Here is a 24013-nt window from a genome sequence, read left to right as displayed (position 1 = left end):
GCGCCGCCGCATCAGGCCCCGCCCACTCCCTGCCTGCTCTTTCTGTTTCCTCGGCGCCGCCTCCGTCCCCTGGCTTTCAGTTCCTCGCCGGGCCCCGCCCTGGAAGCCGCTCCGGGCCTCGAGTGGCTGGTGAGAAAGGCCTTTGAGTCGCCACCGGACGCTTTTCTCCTTTTTTCGGGGAGCTTCTTCCCGGGTAAGTGGGCCTTGCCTGCTCCCTCACGCGCGGCTGTGTACTCTGTGAGGGAAAGAGGGCGCGTGGGCCAAGGCCTAGGTCCTCGCGCGCTCTCCTCGCGCCCAACTTGCGGGACAGAGGGGCTCTTCCTCCTCCGTGCCCCCCCCCCCCCCCGGCCTTGGAGTTCTACTTCCTCTCTCCTGCCAGTCTGCGGGGCTTTCCTCGACTCCCATCCGGGTTCATGGTTTGTCCCGCCCCCTCCTTTCCCAGCTGTGCCTAGAGTCCGACAAGAGTCAAGGAAGCAGGGCTGTTTGTTTACCTCCTTTGCAGCCAAACGTTTCAGGTTGGCGCCACGCCTTTTTCTCCATGCATCAGTTCGCAACACAGTCATTCAGCTGTATAATAATAATAATAATAATTTATAACTCATCCTATCTCCCCAAGGGAACTCAGGCCGGTTTCCACACAAAAATTGGCAAACACTCAATCCCATTAAAGAAACACACAAACCAAATCAAACCAGTAATACAACAACATGAGTATAACTTATAATCACTAATCAAATCAAATATGCTAAAACAATATAGGTAAAAAGGTAAAGGTTTCCCCTGACGTTAAGTCCAATAATGTCTGACTCTGGGGGTTGGTGCTCATCTCCATTTCTAAGCCGAAGAGCCGGCGTTGTCCGTAGACACCTCCAAGGTCATGTGGCTGGCATGACTGCATGGAGCACCGTTACCTTCCTGCCAGAGTGGTACCTATTGATCTACTCACGTTGGCATGTTTTCGAACTGCTAGGTTGGCAGGAGCTGGAGCTAACAGCGGCTGCTCACGCTGCTCCCGGGGTTTGAACCTGGGACCTTTCGGTCTCCAGCTCAGTGCTTTAACGCACTTCACCACTGGGGCTCCTTAAAACAATATAACATAATTAATAAAAGTATAATAAAATATCACCTAGTACATTTACATCAATAAAAATATGACTGCTAAAATGCATTAAAATCATGGGTTGGTTTACAACCACCAACAGAACCTGGGTGGTTTCCAGCATCTAACCAGGTTGCATTAGGATGTTTTAGTTCTCCTCTCCATAAGCCAAAGTACAGAGATGGGGTTTTAGAGGCTTCTTGAAGGAGAGGAGAGGGGTCATTTTTATTTCTTTGGGGAAGGAGTTCCAAAGGTGGGGAGCGATCACTGAGAAGGCCCCCTCTCTCGTTCCCACCAGTTGGTCTTGAGATGGGATGGGACCCAGAGCAGGGCCTCCTACACAGACTGCAGTCTCCATGGTGGTTTATATGCAGAGATGCAGTTAGTCAAATAGCCTGGGTCTGAACTGTTTAGGGCTTTTTAGGTACGTAGTATACTGTAGTAATTATTTTTTTTCCAAATAATTTTATTAAACATTTATTATTTATTTAGAATCATAGAGTTTCTAAATAAATAGAGACCACATGGGCCACCTAGTCCAACCCCCTTGCCATGCAGGAAAAGCACAATCAAAGCACCCCTGACAGATGGTTTGTACGGAGGCAGAGAGTTCCACTGCTGAACAGCTCTTACATTCAGGAAGTTCTTCCTAATGTTAAATTAGAATATTCTTTGCTGTAATTTGACCTCATTGCTCCGAGTCTTAGTTTCAAGGGCAGCTGAAAACAAGCTTGTCTCCTCTTCCTTAGGCATCCTTTCACATGCTTATACGTGGCTATCGTGTCTCTTCTCAACCTTCTCTTCTGCAGTGTCCTAAAGGGCGGATTATAGGGGAGAAGATGATCCTGTAGGTAACCTGGACCTAACCCATTGGTACATTTATAACCCCTCGCCCTCATCCTTTATTCTGATTGATTTAGAGTAATTTTGTTACTTTAGACACAGATAATGTGTTCTTTTGGAATAAATTACATAATTATCGTAAATGTACTATGAACCTTTGATATCTTTGGGGTTTGGTTTCAGAATCCTCTTTAAATACCAACTCTAGGGGTTGGTGCTCATCTCCATTTCTAAGCCAAAGAGCTGGCGTTGTCTGTAGACATCTCCAAGGTCATGTGGCCGGCATGACTGCATGGAACACCATTACCTTCCCACCTGAGCGGTACCTATTGATCTACTCACATTTGCATGTTTTTGAACTGCTAGGTTGGCAGAAGCTGGAGCTTACAGCGGGCGCTCACTCCGCTTCCCGGGTTTGAACTTGGGACCTTTTGGTCTGCAAGTTCAGCAGATCAGCGCTTTAACATGCTGAGCCACCGGGGGGCTCAGTGTGTTAAAGCTGCTGTAAAAGGGGCTGCTGTAAAAGGGTGACAAAGGAGGCTATTTGTGCTGGGAAATAATTTGGATACATATTGGCATAACTGCCTGAAATATCAACCAAACAGGCATTGGGCAGTTCAGGAATCAAGGAAACACACTGTGTATCCAGTGTAACAAGATGGGCAAACAGTTCTATGAAACTTTTGTTACTTTCCAGGAAATTGTAGGAGGAAATCAGGAAGTATATTAAATTAAAGCAGAAATATGTATGCTGCAGTTGGTGGAAATAGACCAATTTTCTTGTTTATTCCAGCAGAATAAATTTGTAGAATTTTCAGTCAACTCCTATTCACGTGTGTCTGTTGACCTATACATTTCTCACAATGAAAATGGCACATCATATTTAAGATTAGGACACATTTCTGATACTGTTTGCTGCCTACCCTCCCCCCACTGCAACAAAAATATCTGTTGTTCGTAGTTCCTGTTAAGTCACATGTACTTGGTTTATTTTGTGTGCTTGTGATTCAATTCCTTTTTTAAAGAAACTAGCTGTGCACAGCCACGCGTTGCTGTGGCGAAGTATGGTGGTATGGGAAATAAAGTATTGAGGAATTGGTGGTAGTTAAAGTAAAGGGTAAAGGTTTTCCCCTGACATTAAATCCAGTCGTGTCTGACTCTGGGGTTTGGTGCTCATCTCAGTTTCTAAGCCAAAGAGCTGGCGTTGTCTGTAGACTCCTCCAAGGTCATGTGGCATGACTGCATGGAGCGCCATTACCTTCCTGCCAGAGCAGTAGCTATTCATCTACTCTCATTTGCAAGTTTTTGAACTTCAGGGTTGGTAGAAGCTGGGGCTAACAGTGGGGGCTCTCTCCGCTCCCCCAATTCAAACCTGCGACCATTCGGTTCAGAAGTTCAGCAGCTCAGAGCTTTAACACGCTGCGCCATCAGGTGATATTATTTCCTAAAACTTGTGAATATATAATATTTCTGATTTTTTTTTACTGTTGGAGGCAAATATGAATGCTGCAATTAGGCAAAATTATTAGCATGTACTGACCTTGCAGCTTTAAAGCCTGCCTGCTTCCTCCCTGAGTGAATTTTTTTGTTGGGAGGTGTTAGCTGGCCCTGATTGTTTCCTGTCTGGAATTCCCTTGTTTTCAGAGTGGTGTTCTTTGCGATATTTTATGTGCTTCTACTGTCTGTGGCCCTCAGAAAACTGAGGATTTGCCAGACTTTGGTGATGGGAATACTTTGTTGGGAGGTGTTAGCTGGCCCTGATTGTTTCCTGTGTGGAATTCCCATTTTCAGAGTGTTGTTTTTTATTTAGTGTTCTGATTTTAGAGATTGTATTGTTTTGTTTTATTATACCACAGTAATTTTTATATATTCCGATTTTAGTGTTTTTGAATACTTGGAGCCAGATTGTATTCATTTTCACGGTTCACAGCAACACAACAATAATAGTAATAATAATAATAATAATAATAATAATAATAATAATAATAATAATGATTTTGGTAATACACACTGCTTCACTCCCTTCTCAGCTTCCTTTCTGGAAGAATCCTTTCTGGGGAGTTGTTAGCTGGCCCCGATTGTTTCTTTTGTGGAATTCCCAATTTCCTTGTTTTCAGAGTGTTGCTCTTGATCCTGGTTTTAGAGATTATATTGTTCTGAATTATTCTACCACAGTAATTATTTCATATTACAGTAGAATCTCATTTATCCCACATTTGCTTATCCAGTGTTCTGGATTATCCAACGCAGTCTGCCTTTTAGTAGTCAGTGTTTTTGTAGTTAGTGTTTTAAATTTATTGTGATACTTTGGTGGTAAATTTGTAAATACAGTAATTACTACATAGCATTACTGTGCATGGAACTACTTTTTCTATCAAATTTGTTGTATAACATGATGTTTTGGTGCTTAATATGTATAATGATTATCTAATTTGATGTTTAATTGGCTTTTCCTGAATCCCTTATTATCCAACATATTCACTTATCCAACGTTCTGCTGGCCTGTTTATGTTGGATAAGTGAGACTACTGTATATTTATAATCTTATATTATCTGCTTAGAACTGGATTCTATGACTTTGTCCATTTCAACTGTGAAATTACCTTCCCCATTTCGGCACATTTCGGAACATGTTGCACTTTGCCTGGGTTCTATTAATTAGTTTCCAGTGTTAATATTGTATGTTTTATGTTGATTTTAACGATTGTTTTTACTGTAATTGATGTTTTTATTGGATTACTGTTTTATTGCTGTGTTTTGATATTTGATTGTTTTATCGGGCAAGGCCCCATGTAAGCCGCCCCGAGTCCCTTCGGGGAGATGGGGCGGGGTATAAAAATAAAGTTGTTGTTATTATTATTATTATTATTATTATTATTATTATTATTATTATTATTATTATTATTATTAGGCCCCCTTCTATACAGTTGTATAAAATGCACACTGAAGTGGATTATATGGCAGTGTGGAGTCAAGATAATCCAGTTCAAAGCAGATAATATAAGATTATAAATAGGTTATATAGTTGTGTGGAAGGGCCTTGAGTCTATACTGCCATATAATCCAGTTAAAATCAGATAATCTGTATTTTATAGGCAGTGTGGAAGAGGCCTAAGTGAGGCCTAACTCTGCCTGTCCCCTGGGCTGAGTGGGTTGCTAGGAGAACAAGTGGGCGGAGCTTAGCCTTCTAACTGGCAGTAATTGTATAAAAACAATTATTCCTCTCCTTCTAATTAGGACTTTATTTTTGTTTTTTGTTGTTGTCTTGTCCTTGAGGTGTGGATGAAGGGTTGTGCTGTCAATTTTCGAGGTTGTGGGGTGTTTAGTTTTGTTGTTTTGTCTGGTGCCATGATTTCATCACTCTTTTATATATATATATATATATATATATATATATATATATAGAGAGAGAGAGAGAGAGAGAGAGAGAGAGAGAGAGAGAGAGAGAGAGAGAGATGATGATGATTAGCACATGCTGTTTTACTTAACATAACCTTTGAGTAAGTGGCAATCAGTGTTTTATATTTGAGAGTCTGCATTTTGCTTTCAATTTTTTATTATGTTTATTATTATTATTTGATACACAACAAGATTAGTACACAGCAAACAAGATCACTATGCTGGCTTTTGTATTGGATCACACATCGGACACTTCCCAAGTGTCTAGGACTATGTGATGCATTGGTGAATAATGCATGCAGATCTGAGTAGGGTGATCTTTTGCAGCTGACAGATGGTGATTTTGTCAGCGCCAATGGTTTTTAAGTGCTGGCCAAGATCTTTAGGCACTGCACCAGTGTGTCGATCACCACTGGGACCACCTTTACTGGCTTGTGCCAGAGTTTGCGCAGTTCGATCTTTAAATCCTCGTATCATGTAAGCTTTTCCAGTTGCTTCTCGTCAATTCTGCTGTTATTATTATGTTTATTATTGTGTTTGTTTATACCTCACTTTTTCTCTCTACAAAGGAGACTCAAAGTTGCTTACATTAAAACAATTTCAATACAATTTAGAATTCACAAATATACAAACATTCAAACAGAACTGAACATTAGTGATGTAAAAAAATTAATTATAATCCATACAAATTTAAACCATACAAAGCAAAAACAACAGAATTCCCTGACTTGGTCTTAAAAGCCTTCTTCTTTAAAAGCATGCCCAAATAAAAAGATTTTAGCCTTTTATTGGCAGGACACAAGGAAGAGAGCCATTCTGGCTTCCCTGGGCAGGGAGTTGCATAGTTGAGGGGCAGCCACTGAGAGAGAAGGCCTGCTCTCTTGTCCCCACCAACCAAACTTGAGATGGAGGTGAGATCAAGAGAAGGGCCTCTCCTGAAGATCTCAGGGCCTGGATACGTTTGTACGAGGAGATGTGGTCAGCCAATAGTTTGGACCTGAGCCATATAGGGCTTTAAAGGTCATAACCAGCGCTTTGAATTGCGCCCGGAAACAAACTGGCAGTCACTGGAGCTGCTGGAACAGGGGGGTTGTCTAGTCACTGTAGCCAGCCCCAGTTAGCAAGCTAGCTACAGCTTTTTGGACAAGCTGAAGTTTCTGAACACATTTCAAAGGCAGCCCCACTTTTCAAAAGCAGTCTCATGTACAGCGTGTTACAGTAACCCAAGACGGGATGTAACTAAGGCATGTACCACTGTGACTAGATGTGGCTTCTCAAGAAAATCTGTAATTGGCAAAGGCCCTCATGGCCACTGCAGATACCTGGGCCTTCAGGTTCAACACTGAATCCAGGAGGAACCACAAGCTGCGGCCCTGTGTCTTTGGGGTGAGTGTAACCCCATCCAGTACAGGCTGGATCCCTATTACCTGATCTGCCTTCCAGCTGACTAGGAGGATCTCTGTCTCATCTGAATTATATTTCAGTTTGTTTGTCCTCATTCAATCCATTCCTTATGACAGACATTGACTTAGGGTCAGGGCAGCTTCTTTGGCTTTAGGTGGGAAGGAATAGTAGAGTTGGGTGTCATCTGCATATAGGTGGCACCACACTCCAAAACTCTGGATGACCTCCCAGCAGTTTCATGTGTATGTTAAGCAGCATGGGGGACCAAACAGAACCCAGAGGAATCCCACAGGAAGTTGGCCAGAGGTTCAAACAGGAGTTCCTTAGCACCACCTTCTGTGTACGCCCCTCCAAAAAGGAAGGGGCCACAGTAAAACAGTGCCTTCAAGCCCCAGCAAGACAGCCCAGAACGATCCTCCCAAGTTCACTAATACAGGAATAAATGGAAACCCTCTGCAAAATTTTGTAGTGAGTCACATCTGAAGTGGACCCATATGTACTCTCCCAGATTCCATATCTGTGGTCTTCAAAACCTTAACCAGTTTCCAAAAAATCCCACCCAGTCATATTTAAAACATATACATTTCTTAAAGATATTCCCCTACCTCTAGTACTTTGATTTTGGTCTCAATACCTCTACAACGTATTTTTAAGTCTTCATTTAGTATGGGAAGGGGGGAAGGAAATTGTATTTTGGCATACAAAATATTTTGGATGGTTGGGTGAGTTAGCTATTGACCTTCAACTCAACAAATAGCTTTTGTTCATGGCTTAGGTTCACCCAGTTGGAATCCTGAGATCTAAATCTATTGGTTTTTTTCCAAATTACAGATGACCTCTTGTATCAGTGATAACTTTATTAAGTCGGCATTTAGTTCAGTTAACTTTGTGAACCTATTCTAATTGGAACTAACAGCAGGATTCCAGCCTTACATGGCTGTACAGAGTTTAGAAAGTACTGTTGTTCTGCTTTCCATTTACATTGTATATTTAGGCTTGTTTTGAATTTCAGACCTTTATTCCTATATAACGAAGATATGTTATGTATTCTGTTTTCTATAGGCAACTCTACTTTTATCTCTCTGTGTGGCTGAGAGACAAAGTTTGGACTTAGTTAAGTTCTTCCTCAAGACATACTACAATTGTGTTACTTATTTGCCTTCAACACCTGTAGGTACTAGAAGCTCATAGGACCATATTGTCGATACTTAATTTCTAATTTCATTCTTACATTATAAACACATAGTCATAACTACTTTGGGAGCTCCCAATGTATGTATGTATTATTTGGTTATTTAGGGATACTGAGTGATACTTGATCATTTTTGAAAGAATATTGAGTTTGCTTTTGCTAATCAATCTACATGATCAAATTAATTGTTTTTTTTCATAGAGAGATCTTCTATATGGATAAATGTGGCAGTGATGCTGAAACTGGAAAAAAGCTGATGTAACCAAAACCAGGATGAATCAACTGCCAGAACATCGAGGAAATGCCCTGGGCAGCAGTTTGGGATCCCAGCCTTCTTTACGAGATGTTCATTCCATAAACCCTGCACAGCTAATGGCAAGAATTGAATCTTATGACACCAGGGAGAAAAAAGGCATATCTGATGTCCGAAGGACTTTCTGTCTTTTTGTTACCTTTGACCTCCTGTTTGTAACTTTACTGTGGATTATAGAGTTGAATGTGAGTATTTCTAATAATAGATTTTCCTCTGAGAATTGGTAAGATCAGGAATGGAGAATTCCAAGATTTCATTAAGTTAGGTTACAGTCTCATGTCAATTTACCTGGGAGAAAGCCCCATTGAACTTAATGATAGTTATTTCTGAGTAGACATGCCTGAGATTGTTTTTCTTGTTGATTGTCTTCAAATTGATTTTGATATACAATGATTCCTTGAATTAAAAAACCTACAAGTTACCCTGTCATCAACAAACTCAGAACTGAGAGTGTTTTTCTCTGGAATGGGGTCTTCCTCTTTTTTTCTCATCCTCCACCTTACCAACCATTGTCATCTCTTCTTATGATATGACTAAAATACAACAGACTTTGTTCAGTCATCTTGTCTTCTAGGTAGAGTTCAGGCCTGATTGCTCTAAGACCCATATTCGTCTTTTAGCACACTACCACAAACATAGAACTTGTCTCCAGTACCATATCTCAAATGTATTTATTTTCTTCTTATCCAATTTCTTCACTGTCCAGCTTTCACAACCATACATAGAAATGGAAAATATGATGTCACAGACAATCTTAACTTAGTTCCTTCATAGGTATCTTTCCAAGTCCTACTCTTCTGATTTTTGGATCAGAGTAACTAGTCTCCACTCTGATGAATGATAGTCCCAAAGTATGGAAAATCTTGAATTATTTTCATGTCTTCATCATCTATTCTAAAGTTCATTCAATCATCAGTAGTCATTATTTTTGTTAATTCTTCGCCCTTTCAACTTTCCCAATAATCATTCAAAGCGCTATTTTCTCCTAGTAGTATGGTGTTAACTGCATATCTTAGATTGTTGGTGTTCCTTTCTCCAATTTTCACACCTATTTCCAAGTTGAAACCTGCTTTATATATTTAAAAGTCAACATATATTTGTTTGTATGTACAGTAAAGTCTCACTTATCCAACATAAACGGGCTGGCAGAACATTGGATAAGCAAAAATGTTGGATGATAAAGAGGGATTAAGGAAAAGCCTATGATTTTACAAATACAGCACCAAAACATGTTTTACAAGAAATCTACAGCAAAAGCAGTTCAATACACGATAACGTTATGTAGTAATTACTGTATTTATGAATTTAGCACCAGAACATTGCAATGTATTGAAAACATTGACTACAAAAACATTGGCTACAAATAAAGATATTGCATAAAATGAACTTACAGTAACAACATTGTTGGAAGTTAAATCCGTAAAAAGTTCAGTCCTTGCTGCCTAGAGAAAGAGCTGTGGATCCGGGTGGGAAGCAGACTGCATTGGATAATCCAGAATGTTGGATAAGCGAAGGTTGGATAAGTGAGACTCTACTGTATATATGTTGGTTTGTACGTTAGTGCGACAAAGGCTCCTACATGGCTTGATAAATTTGGACCTACTTTGGCACACTTACTCTTAACTAGCCAACTTAAAATAATTGAGGGGTTTGAACTTTAAAAAAATAAAGAGAAAGAAAGGGAGCAAGGTGGATTGGCCCAGAGCTGAAGGAAAGAAAAGGGATATGGATTGGCTGTGGCTAGGTGAAAGATTGACTGTGGTTAAGTGAAATGGCCTTTTGTGATGTCACTGGGAAAGAAAGTGAAGCAACTTGGCTGTTTCTAGTGGAGATGTGTATGAGGAGAAGTGAGGGAGGATGGAAAGAAAAAAATAAAGAAAAGGGGGAAGGCAGATAAAGAAGTGTCAAGGAAGGAGGAGAAAGGAAAGAGAGGGGAGAAGGTATATGAAGGAAAGCCAGGGTAGAAGGAAAAAGGAAAGAGGAGAAGGTCCAAGGGAAATTGAGAAAGGAAAGAAAGCCACAAAGAGTGCCTGCCCAAAGAGAGTTGCCAGTGTGTTACCATGGAGACATTGTGAGATAGACTTTCTCAGAGCTGGAGAAGAGAGAAAGCAGGTAGACAGCAGCCCCCCCCCCCCCCCGCCGTGTATGCACTGGTATATGATATTTTCAACGTACAAGTTAAGCAGATACAGTGATAAAATGCAGCCGTGCCTAACCATCTTGCCAATTGCAAACTGTTCTGTTTCTCTGCATTCTGTCCTAACAATAGCTTCTTGTCTAGAGTACAGGTTGCTTAAAAGGCTTAAAAGTCTATAAACCAAAGCTCATTTTCTTTTGAAATTATTTTATGTGTTTCATTATCCAGGATATGTTTGTGATATGATTCCTTGTGTTTCTTCTTTTCCTGAACCCAGTTTGGACAGCTTGCATTTTTGCAAGATTTTAAGCATCCTTTGTTTGCGTGGGAAATTAATGAAATATTCCTGTGATTACTGCAATCCCAAGAATCCCTTTCTTGATGATTGGGATATATTTCCAGTTTGTGGCCCATGGTTTTTTAAAATTTATTTTTAACATATTTTGGTTAGACTTGGAATAGATTTTGTCTCTGAAAACTGAAGTTTTGTTATGCCTTCTTTTCCCGAGAGTCTAAGATGGTTGTGTTTGTACATTGACTTTGATTTGTGAATTGCTACAACAACAAAAAGCACCATTTATTTGAGGATAGCACTACTATGTTAAGAGGATTCTAAGAGTTGTTGGACCACTTCTATATATCTGTCAGTCTCAGTCTTCAAATGATTTACCGTATATACTCGAGTATAAGCCAACCCGAATATAAGCCGAGGCACCTGATTTTACCACAAAAAACTGGGAAAACATTGACTCCAGTATAAGCCGAGGGTGGTAAATTTCAGAAATAAAAATAGATACCAATAAAATTACATTAATTGAGGCATCAGTAGGTTAAATATTTTTGAATATTTACATAAAGCTCTAATTTAAGATAAGATTGTCTAACTCTGATTAAATCATTATTCTCATCTTCTTCAATGTAAATGTGCTTATGTATACTTTTAATAATAATAGAGTAAAATAATACATGTAATAATAATAATAATAATAAAGGAAAATAATACATGTAGTAATAAATAGAGTAAAATAATAAATATAATAAGATCAGAGTGAAATAATAAATGTATTAATAATAATTAAAATAGAGTAAAATAAATGTAATAGTAGCAACAATAATAGAGAAAAATAATACATGTAATAATACCAATAATAATAGAGAAAAATAATAAATGTACCATATATTCTCGAGTATAAGCTGACCCATATATAAGCCAACCAGGACCCTCACCCGAGTATAAGCTGAGGGGGCTTTTTCAGTCTTAAAAAAAGGGCTGAAAAACTAGGCTTTTACTCAAGTATATACAGTAAGTATTCACCTTTTATTAAACTGAAGGCTAATAGGGCAATTAAGCATTCATCTGGAATTGTACATGGATAATAAGATCCAGATTTCATGGTATCTGAGTCTGATAACTTATATTGTACAAATAATTTCTAGCTTGAGAACTGTTGCTTGACATACTTAAAAATTCTGATCTGAAAGTTGTCACTGTCTATATTTTTAAATGTCCCACAATCAGTATCTTAACAAAGAATTATGTAGCAAAAAGAGAACAGTGAATAATTACAAAGTGAAATCTGCTAGTGTTTAAAAGGCATACTGTATATCCTCCCTAGCCTTCCAATTACAGATTTTCATATTGTGAAAATGCCTAAGAAAATTACAGTAGCTTGGTTTCAACTAACTGACTACATTCATGGAAACGGTTTTCATGCCTCCTCTTTGAAACAGAGTAACTGTAAATGTAAACTACTATTAAAATCTGAACTCAAAGCAAAACCATACAGTGGCACAGTGACTATGCATAGCTACTAGTCAATTTGAAAAGTACAAAACCAGACCAGAAGTCTAATGTAATAATAAAATATATGCAGCCTGGCAAGAAACCTCTGGCTAAGGCTGGGAAAGTAACTCTACTACAGCCTTTTAAATTTATGGTTGAGAAGATTGAGAGGGACCTTTCTTGCTTTGCACTTTTAGTACCTGCCGGCAAATGTGGGTATTACAGAGGACGGATCTACAATGCCATAAGAGGCACTTTGGAAATATATTGAACTGCATTGTATGGTCTACACTGACTATATAACGCAGTTCCTGTGTGTATTATATGGCAGTGTAGATCCAGCCGGAGAAGTTTACTGCTTAGCCCGTTTCTTAAAAATATGTAATGAAATATTACCCATGACATCATGAACAGCATAATACTCCCTCCCTCCCTCCCTCCCTCTTTAATTATGTATAAATTTATAAATATATCACCATTCAGTGGCATATCTGCTTGAATTGAGTGGATATTACTGCCAGGCTTACAGGATGGCAGCCTAAAATTAACAAAGACAAGTTATTATTCATAACGTTCAGGAGTGATACAAGATATTATAAAAGGCTATTATAAAACAGGATAAGATGCTGAGTGGTGGCTGGCAGCAACATAAAACAACTTTGAGTAATGCATGTGATATATGAGACATACTCTGTCCATCTTGTTTTATTGTTTTAATAACAGACAGTCCCTGAGTTACAAACATCAGACTTACAAATGATTCATAGTTAAGAACACAGGTGAGACAACAGGAACCTACCCCTAGGAAGGGAAATCCACTCTTGAAAGAGTTGTCATGGGGGAAAAGGTGTTTCCACTGAAGCTTTAGTGCCGATCCTTGTTTCCACAACAAGCTCAATTTTTCAAAATCCAATTATCACTGTGAGGTGAAATCATCTGAACAGGAGCACAGACAATAAAAGAAACACCATAGGGATGTTAACCCTTACGTATGCTATCAAAAACTGCATATATATACACACACACACACTTATATACATACAGTAGAGTCTCACTTATCCAACATAAACGGGCCGGCAGAATGTTGGATAAGCAAATATGTTGGATAATAAGGAGGCATTAAGGAAAAGCCTATTAAACATCAAATTAGGTTATGTTTTTACAAATGAAGCACCAAAACATCATGTTAGACAACAAATTTGGCAGAAAAAGTAGTTCAATACACAGTAATGCTATGTAGTAATTACTGTATTTATGAATTTAGCACCAAAATATCACGATATATTGAAAACATTGACTACAAAAATGCGTTGGATAATCCAGAATGTTGGATAAGCGAGTGTTGGATAAGTGAGACTCTGCTGTATACACACACACACACACACACACACATTTGGCTGGAATTGCATTTAAAAATGTACCTGTTCTGACTTATATATACATTCAGCTTAAGAACAAACCTACGGAATCAATCTTGTTCGTAACTTGGGAACTGCCTGTACATAGAATAAGCCACTTGTAACTGTGTATATATATTAATATGAGGGGATATTTTATTTCTGCTTAGGTAAATGGAGGCATTGAGAATACATTAAAAAAAGAAGTCCTTCATTATGACTACCACTCTTCATATTTTGATATATTTGTAAGTATTTACTTTTTGTACTTGAATTCTTTTGTATTAAAAGGCTTGTTCCAAGAACCAGTAAAATAATAGAAAACCGCTCAGCAAAAAGTATATTTATACAAGCTTCTTTGAGAAATGCATGTTAGTGCTGACAGTTGCATTAATAAACATTCCACATTAATAAGCTCAGTATTTCTTCTCCCAGTTTTTGTGCTGAAAAATGTGGGGGGAATGACCTAGGCATGGTGATGGAATGGGACCCAAATTTGTTTCTTAACCTTCATAAATCTAATGCGTGTGAGTTACTTCAATGGTTTAAGTTGACATGTTCACTTTCCTTGGCCATCAGCAGGCAGCACTTATCCCAATCCCTCCCACTCTACGGCCAAAACTTGAAAAGCAAAAATCAAATTAAAAAGACCAGTGGCAGTGAAGCCACCAATGTCTTAAGAAAGTGTAATTGGCATTAGATTATTTAATGCACATCACAAGCCTCCTTTAGACCTCAAATAAACTTTTCAAAACAGAAGTGACCACTTCAGGATAACAGTATTTTCAGCAAAATTACTCATGACCTAATTTAACTCAGCAAAATTGCAGAAAAGCTAAAATAATCGGGGTTTCTGTGTTGGAGGAACACAGCAAATGTCTTCAGTTCTAGTACTCGGAGGAGTTCTGATTGTTCTATGCTGGTAGATCTTGGGGTTTAAGGGAAATAAAATAGGACCCAAAATCTTAACTCCCATAAGTTTAATGATCTAAAATGTCCATGGGCATCCTGGCTATATAAGTAATGAAGCTGAGAAATAATTTGCAGTTTCTGCAACTGGAACTGACAAGTAAGTTTGGTTAAAGAAAAAAACACTTGAGATAGCAAAAGATAAAATAATAAAAGTTATGGTTTGAATGTCAAATGGGGAAAGGTCCCAGAAAAAAGGAAATCCGGTGACCAAAAATCCCTGAGAGATCTGATGATTGAGAGAAGACAGATGGGTTTGAGAGAAAGGGAAGGGGGAACTGACAAATATTGGGTCTGCTAATCCAAGGATTGTAGAAGACCTCATAGTTGCTAAGCACATGGGGAAGTGAATTGAAAATAGATTAGGTAATACAACAAAGCTAAATCTATTCTGAAGCTCAGTTTCTTGGTGATAAAAAAGAGAAAGCAGTGATAAGAAACTTCCCCCATTTTTTGTGTTTGTAATCACTAAGAAATCATACTTTAGAAATAACGAAGGAAAATTCCAAATAGATTTTAGTAATAGATCCCTACAATTAAAAAAAGAAGAAACCAAGAGATATCATCATCAGGGTTGGGCTGTATCATAGCTGGTAATTCACCAGCAGTAATAAGATCTACCAACTGAAAGGTGGTGAGTTCAAAGCCCGGTAGGGATGAGCACCCGACCGTCAAGCCCAGTTTACTGTTTACCTAAGCAGTTCGAAAACAGCTTAGAGCTGTAAGTCAAGAAATTACGTACTGCAAATTGCGGGGGGTGGGGGGTATTTTAGTAAAGGTAAAGGTTTCCCCTGACGTTAAGTCCAGTCATGTCTGACTCTGGGGGTTGGTGCTCATCTCCATTTCTAAGCTGAAGAGCTGGCATTGTCCGTAGACACCTCCAAGGTCATGTGGCTAGCATGACTGCATGGAGCGGCGTTACCTTCCCGCCGGAGCGGTACCTATTGATCTACTCACATTTGCATGTTTTCGAACTGCTAGGTTGGCAGGAGCTGGAGCTAACAGCGGGCGCTCACTCTGCTCCTGGGATTTGAACCTGGGACCTTTCAGTCTGCAAGTTCAGCAGCTCAGTGCTTTAACACACTTCGCCACCGGGGCTCCTGGGGGTATTTTACAACACCATAAATAACAAGACCAGAAATGTGGTGACAAAAAGGAAGGTGGAAGGAGGAAGTCCTGATGGCTCTTGGTCATAGAGAATGGAGCAACAGCACCCCCCCCCCCCCGTGACTGAATCTGAGCTCAACCTCCAAGGCACCAAAAATTGGACCTCAAGATAACATACCTCCTTTCTGTTCTGTTCTGTCCTGTCTGTCCAAACAGCAGTGAATGGGTCGGCTCTCCGAAATGAGTCTTGGGGGCACTGTTTTGCAGTGGTTCTGCTCCTTCCTGGAGGATTGTTCCCAATTGCTGAAGCTGGGAGACACCTGTTTGGATCCCTGGCCGTTGCCTGTGGGGTCTCCCAAGGTTCCATTCTATCTCCCAACATCTACATGAAACCACTGGGAAAGGTCATTCGGAGTTTTGGAGTTCAGTGCCATCTCTGTGCAGATGACACTCAACTTTACTACTACTTTCCACCCAATTCCAAGGAAGCCCCCCAGATCCTGGACCAGTGCCTGGTCTCTGTGATGGATTGGATGAGGGCTAACAAGGTGAAGCTTAATCCATATAAGACAGAGGTCCTCCTTGTTAGTCGAGAGGTCGATTGGGATATAGGGTGGCAACCTGTGCTCGATGGGGTTGCACTCCCCTTAAGGACACAGGTCCACAGTTTGGGGGTCTTCCTGGACTCAGCATTGACACTTGATTCTCAGGCGGTGACTGGGAGGACCTTTGTACAGTTAAAACGTGTGCCAGCTGCAACCGTACCTCATGAAGCCTGACTTGGCCACAGTGGTCACGCCTTGGTTACATTTAGTTTGGATTACTGCAATGCACTCTACATGGGGTTGCCTTTGGAGACAGCCTGGAAACTGCAACTTGTACAAAGGTGGGCAGCCAGGTTGCTAACTGGAGCAGGTTACAGGGAGTGGACAACGCCCCTGCTGAAGCAGCGCCACTGGCTGCTGATAAGTTTCCGGTCCCAATTCAAAGTGCAGGCTAACACCTACAAAGCCCTAAATGGTTTGGGTCCTGCTTATCTTCGTGACCGTATCTCCCTCCTCCATCACAAGCACAGTTTGTGGTTCCCCACACTTCTCGGTGGTGGTCCCCCAGCTCTGGAACTCTCTTCCCAGGGAGATTAGATTAGTCCCCAGAAAATTTTGATGTTCCTATATGTCTTTGAATAATAGTTTAGCTACTGATAAGTCTGCCTAGCCCTAATTTTCTGTTTTGGATCTCCAGCACTTTATCTCCTGTTTCAGCCCTACAATTTGTTTTTGCACTAGCCTTTGTCCTGCTCCCTCAAATCTGAACTTACCCACTTTATCCCCAGCCCCAGCCCTACAGTTCGTGTTTGCACAAGACATTGTCCCATCCCCTCAAATCTGAACATGCCCACTGCTCTCGGCAACTGGGTTGTCTGCTGTTTGGTTGGTGTCTTTTATGTTTTATATTCTGCTGGTTTTTATTGTTTTTAATATGTTTTATTGTTTATGATTTTACTGTGTCACTTTGTAATCTTGTTTATACTGGGCTTGGTCCCCATGTAAGCCACCCCTTGTCCTTTTGGGGAAATGTTGGAGGGATATAAGAATAAAGTTGTTGTTGTTGTTGTTGTTGTTGTTAACAAATGCTCCATTTTTTGCAATAAGAAAGGGAGAGAGAAGAAAGCTGTAAATAGCAAGGAGAACAATTTAAATGAGAGAGTAGAGTATTTCCAGAATTCTCTCCCTTAAAAATGTAATCCTCTAATCACTTTGGCTGGAGAGGTTGTGCTCTCAACAGCATTATTCAGATAGAGTTACAGTGACTGCATGTGATCAGAGGTTGAATAAATCTGAGATCGGCATATTATACAGAAAATATTTGTTACAGCCTGTTTTATGAAAGCAATCTTTATGAGGAGGAAACTTCTACGTATAAGGAAAAGGCTGGCTGTGGCTGAAAAAAAGGCGGCAAGTGTAGAATGATGTCCATGAGATGCCTAGGAGAAATGTCGGATGGAATGGCGACAGAAAAAGACTGATGATGCGACATTTGTAATTTTACTTTTTTAAATGAATATTTTAAAAATCTCTTTTGTTCCCCATTCTCCAAACTTTTCTGTAGCTCCTGGCTGTCTTTCGGTTTAAGATTTTGATACTTGCCTATGCGCTGTGCAGATTGCGACATTGGTGGGCAATAGCAGTAAGTAGCAGATTTTTTAACAGATATGGACAAGGGGTGTTGATTTGGCAGCACATTCATAATGTAATATGCTTTCCAGAACTGCATTGCTTCTGTCATTGTAGAATATATTAGAGTGATAGGTTTTTCTGTTGAATAGCTTTTTGCAGTCCATATGTTCACGTTCCTGTGGATGGTGTGACATAGCTCGGAAAGTAAGTTATGGACAACATAGGCCACATGAAGAACCTGCCTGTGTTCTGTTTCCATTTAGTTTTAATTGGAAAAATAGGGTTTTTAATTGTTCAGGAATGTTGTTTGCTTACTGATTGAATTTTTGGGAATGTTCCTTGCATTCCTTTGGTTCTATCTAGAAGGTGTACTTCATATTAAGGGCTAACTGTGGAACAGTTTCCTATGTTACTACTTTATTTCTGTAAAACTTCCAGGGATGATTTCCCCCCCAGTTGCTCTGGTTGCAATTTAGTTTCAATTGTTGTCTTCAATGAGGTAGGAATACTGAAAATAATATTTTTAAATACATTTGGAAACTGATAGAAAACACAATTAACTACAGCTCACAAGTCTGTGAGTGAACTGCAGATTTGTATTCCCATATTTGGAACTATAGATCAATGGGAGATGATTTTGACAATTCATGGACATTTAGTTTAAACTTGCTAAGTCCAGAATTTTAATAATCCATGATTACCCAGAATGGATCATAGTTTTTGTATGGTTGGGTATTTGTGATACTTTCCTGTGACTTGTGAAACTAAACTCGAAGATACACCTGCATTCGTAACCATTAATGTTTCTTTCAGTTTACAACTGCAGTAACCAGTGCCTTCTTGTTAACAAAAGTAATCATTTCAAAGGTAGGTTTATCATTGTAAATGTTCATTTAAATGATATACTGTAATTCATCTGTTGAGATAGATTTTTGTATAATGTGTTTTCTCTCTGCTCACCCCCTTTCAGCTGTTGTCTCAAGGTCCTTTTGGCTATGTGTTGCCCATCATATCTTTCATTCTTGCCTGGATAGAAACCTGGTTCCTGGATTTCAAAGTTTTGCCACAGGAAGCAGAAGAAGAAAACAGTATGTTCCTTTGCTGTTATAGTAGCCTGAAAAATTGTTTGCCTTGCATGCTGAAGGAATTTTGTAGAGTATATTAATGCTGGAGAGAGAATGCTGCTTTGGTATCCACAAAGTAAAACTGTAAGATAATATTTTTTTAAAGTGTGATAATGCTGTGGTACATTATTATGACTGTTCATAACCTTATTTTAAAAGATTTTGTAATGATGACTTCTTTTTTGTTGGTAGGACTGCTACTGGTACAAGATGCCTCTGAGCGAGCTGCTCTTCTTCAGCCTGGACTCCTTTCTGATGGACAGTTTTATTCCCCTCCTGAATCCGAAGCAGGTAAGGAAACATTTTCTTCAGAGACTTAAATAACACTGCTGCTGCTGTTCAGTCGTTTAGTCGTTTCTGACTATGTAACAAAATTTGAAAAAATGTTTTCCTTGTTTGAAAGCACTATTTCCTGTTTATTTGTGCTGTACTTACTTTGAAAGTAAGTACTTTGGAGTATACTCCAGAAACTTCATTTTTGTAGTGGCCACAAACTTTGTTGAATTGGTTGAAACTCTGAGATATTCATTGAAAAACTATAGCAAAATGTGCAGGATGTCCTGCAAAAACAAAGTTTTTGCAGTTCAGTAAACTTTTTCCATGTTTTTATGACAGATCCAACTAGGAAATGACATTTATAACCCAGGAACAAAAATAGTGTTACATAGTATTATTTAAACATGACAACACATATAGTCAGTTCAAAGTGTGGGAATAGAATGAAATCTATACAATGAAATGTTTATTTTTATGAGGAAAATCTATTCAAATGGAAGAATTAAAAAATAAATTACAGCCAATTAATTAATACATTAATAAATACATTTCAGATATAATTAGAAAACACCCCCCCCACCACCACCACCACCAAGAGAGCTAACATTACTTGAATCAATTTGCAATGACAAATTCAATCAAACCAACAGGCAAGTTTCAAAACTATATCATATATTTCAAAAAGTAAAAACTGGAACATTAAATGGACTGAGACTGGTATGGAAATTAGAACTGTGGTTCAAATTGGAAGAGAAACAGTGGAGTTCAATCTGGAAAACTCAAGCATACAAATCAATTTCAGCACAACTGAGAGAAAATACTTATGCATAGATGCTGTTGTCTACTTAAATTAATAATGGATTTTCCAAATTATGTTGGAGAAAGTGGAGAAATAGGGGATGGGAGCCATATGTGGCTAACACGCCCCAAAATACGCCCCAAAATAGATTCTGGGATGAAATTCTAGTATGGGTAAGACAAGTATAGTGGGGAAAACAGTATACTTCAGAGGAGCTCTACTAATAGATTTCTGAATCCTACTGTGTAAATAACTGAAGATTTGCAGTGACCATATGTTTATTTGTTTTTTAAATTAACACTCTCTGAAATTTTTTTTCTCTTATGTCTTTGTATAGCCTTCTAAACCGTGGCATTGAACACATTTGTTCATGGTCTCAAAATTATTTTGAAGGATTAGGTTCAGTGTGGAGGAAATAAAAAACCCTAAACTGATGGACATTGCTGTTGTTTACCATCCTTGGGAGAAAGTCATGTAGTTGAAACATGTAACTATTGAATCTCAAGATTTCTGAGGCCCGACCTACACTGGAGAATTAATGCAGTTTAGCACTACTTTAACTTTAATGGGATTTGCAGTTTGGTGAGGCAGTAACACCCAAGCCTCCCCTCCCCACCCTGACACTCTTGTCATTTTCTTCCTCTTTTGATTTCTGCCCCATTTGCAAATTCTTTATGTCTGGAATAGCAGGATGCAAATGAGTTAGGTAGTCCCTTTGAGATTTATTTTTTCGTGTCAGGAGCGACTTGAGAAACCGCAAGTCACTTCTGGTGTGAGAGAATTGGCCGTCTGCAAGGATGTTGCCTAAGGGATGCCCGGATGTTTTGATGTTTTTACCATCCTTGTGGGAGACATCTCTCATGTCCCCACATGGAGCTGGAGCTGATAGAGGGAACTTATCCATGCTCCCCCTGGGTTGGATTCGAACCGGCAACCTTCAGGTCAGCAACCCAACCTTCAAGTCCTGCCGGCACAAGGGTTTAATCCACTGCGCCACCAGGGACTTTAAGATGAAAAGAGGATTTTTGAAACTAAAGGGAATCTATTAGTATTGTTATGTCTCAAAGATGCTACAAGATCTTTTTGTCTAGAATTAAACTATATGAATGATTAGCAGTGAACTTTTAATTGCTTTCATCACTACAAGTTTTGGGGATGATATGGGAAGCTATATTTAATAGAAGTGGAATTATTTTCTTTTTAGCCCCATCTAGTGGTGATCAAAGAGTGAGCCATCTATTACACTCTCAGTTAACTGGAACTTCCGCAGCTGAAACTCTTAAGCAACCGGCAAAAAAAATCAACAAAATAATATTTTAAATAAAAAAGGAATTTTTATATTAAAGTAAAACTGTATTTCAATGATAATATCAAGTCAGTGCAGAGCTTATGGTGTATAGGATGGGGTTTAGTATTAGGCCTATTTTAAGAGTAACTCTCAAGCAACCAGAAACTACATTAATCTGGCATCTATCAATCCTCATGGCTGTTGGTTAACTGACATTAACTAATCATTGAATCTTTTCTTTCTACCGGGCACCTGGAAATAGATGACATGAAAAAGGGACAGGTATAGTTTAGTTGAAACTGGATCAGGTGTCTGAATATGTCCTTTCCTGGCTGTCTCGAAATCCCTGCTATAGACAATCGGTGCTCCATGACCCTGTAGGGTGCAGATAAGAAACTGGAACTGGATCAGGTTCTAGTGACTTCCCTGCCTACGCTTCCCACATGTAGCAAGATCAGGAAGCCACGTTCTGTGCTTGTATATTCCTTTTCGCCAGGCATTTTTAACAAGCGAGCATATGGGATAGCAGATTTTTTTCCCTAGCACTGCTACCTAAAACTCATCAGTTGTAGATGCCAGAGACAAAAACTAAGATGTTATGCATGGATGTTATGTAACCATCTTGCTGAGTTGTGTTCCCCTCGATTATTAACAGAAAAATAGAAACAGCCTTCGCTGTGTTGTCAGAGGCTCACAACCTCTGAGGATGCCTGCCATAGATGTGGGCAAAATATCAGGAGAAAATACTTCTAGAACATGGCCATACAGCCCGGAAAACATATAACAACCCAGCCTTTGCTGTATTATTATTATCCAGAAAGTTATGTCTTTACAACATTTTAAGAAAAAATACTTCTCAACAAATATATTCAGTAGAAGATGCAGCATGTTTAGGAAAGTAATAAAGTATGCATGGATATATGTTACTAGGAAGCCGGGATTTGATTTGAGGTGTTGTAGGAAACTGTTGAGCCATGTTCAAATCAGGTGCTGCCTTCAGCGTATGCACAGGCAGATGTCAAGAGGAGAAGAAAGGAAAATCATGCTTCCTCAGCCTCCAAGGAAGGCAAAAATCCCTCTGAACCAATTTTGTCATGAAAATAATGTGATAGGCCTTCGTGTTGTTATAAATGGGAGATGACTTGAGACAAAAAATATAAATATAAAATACACCTAACTTCATTTGCTGCCTAGGTTTTTTATACAGTATATTTCACAAGAATTATGTTTGTGGCAACCATTGTGCCATGAGCTTTGTCTGGATGCCACTGTGGTTCTCAGAGATATTTTTCACAATCCTGATGAGATTCTTAGAAGTGCTGTTCACAGTCTTTCAGAGAACTCTTGATAGGCCACTCATAACGGCCAGTGCTTTAGTTGTCTGAATTAAAGAAAAATCTGCAACTTAGAAGTACTGTGTTACACTGGGCTTGCATAGTATTCTAATTATACCTTCTCTTCTCAGTCTGTATCCTTTTGATACCCTGCTATGATATAGGTATTGTATAATAGTAATGCATTTAATATAATCAAATATCATCCAAACTTAGTTCAGGAAATCACATATCTTTAATTTCTCATTTGTTCAGTACTGTGCAAAAAGTTGCCTTGACACATCAAACTTAATTTTGGCATTAATCTTTTAATTTATTTTTCAGGATCTGATGAAGAATCTGAAGAAAAACAGGATAGTGAGAAAGCAGTTTTATAGCAGTGCTGCAATAACAGGTAAGTTGTATAGTGAAATGAACATTTATGTGAATAAAACTCTCCATTAATTTATGGTCTCCTGTCAAGTGTTCTGTTACGCAGTTGGCCTGAAGGCGAGTTGCAAATTAGAATGTAGGGCATTAAAATGTTTTGCATCTCTTAGTTGCTAGAGAAGAGCCAAACTATTGGAACACTGAGCATTGTCTCTGTCCCATTTTGAATTATGTGAGCCTCAATGTTCTCTTTTGAATTTTAAGGATTTTTTTCTTGTATGGAAAAGAAATATTGTTTACGTAGTGATTAATGAGTCTCTTTGCAGTGTATATGGCAGGGGTTTCTTAGTTGTGTCCTATTGTTGAATGGTCTTCCTCATAAGGTAATTCCATAGTCAGAGAAAATAGTGTTTTAGAGCTTTTTATCCTTCAGTTCAAATGTATGTGTATGGAAACAATTGTTGAGGTCTTCTGCCTATTAAATACGTGCTTGTGCCTGTGTGTTTTCAGAGAGAAAACCTGAAAGCAGAGCTGCTCAGGACATGCTGTTTCTGGGACTTTGATGGTGATGCTATTGGCTCACAGTATTGGAACTCAGAGTGGGAATTTTTATTTATTTATTTATTGATGAAGGGGGGTTTCCCTGTTCTCTGTAATACCTCGCCAAATCTGTATCACATCTGCATATATATGTATATATATCGGACTGAATCATGCCTAATACGAAATTATGCTCATCTGTAATGTATTCAGTGATGCTTGAAACTGACTTTTAATGATGAGGAAGCCACTGGAGAGTGGTGTGCTTGTGAAGCAAACCTATAAATTGAATAATACATGAAGTAATGCTATATCATAAACCTCTGTTTTATGATTTGAATTCACTATATATTGTTTGATGTCATTAATTTTACATATTGTTTTCTAATGTATCTTTTTTTAAAGATGAATTTAAGCACTCTTTGCAAATTAAAGGAACACATTAATAAAATGTGACATTGCA

The 24013-nt window shown here is 38.9% G+C and overlaps 1 protein-coding gene across 4 annotated transcripts; it reads left to right on the top strand.

The window, feature by feature from the left end:
* On the top strand, positions 1-24013 carry stard3nl (STARD3 N-terminal like). 4 transcript variants are annotated; one of them, XM_003222332.4, is made up of 9 exons: positions 2-193; positions 8139-8435; positions 13738-13815; positions 17753-17830; positions 18634-18687; positions 18791-18908; positions 19137-19235; positions 22966-23035; positions 23521-24013. In XM_003222332.4, exons 2-8 carry the CDS (start codon positions 8211-8213, stop codon positions 23016-23018), a joined length of 705 nt encoding a protein of 234 aa, XP_003222380.1. In that variant the 5' UTR covers positions 2-193; positions 8139-8210; the 3' UTR covers positions 23019-23035; positions 23521-24013. The 4 variants fall into 4 exon arrangements, with proteins under 4 accessions (XP_062813704.1, XP_062813703.1, XP_062813705.1 ...); XM_062957634.1 differs by lacking the exon at positions 17753-17830 and having other exon boundaries at positions 1-193; XM_062957633.1 differs by lacking the exon at positions 18634-18687 and having other exon boundaries at positions 1-193.

This window comes from Anolis carolinensis, chromosome 6 (assembly GCF_035594765.1).
Source record: "Anolis carolinensis isolate JA03-04 chromosome 6, rAnoCar3.1.pri, whole genome shotgun sequence".
Lineage (NCBI taxonomy): Eukaryota > Metazoa > Chordata > Lepidosauria > Squamata > Dactyloidae > Anolis > Anolis carolinensis.
Note: the sequence above shows the minus strand (reverse complement) of the source record. Positions and strands in the feature narration are given on the sequence as shown.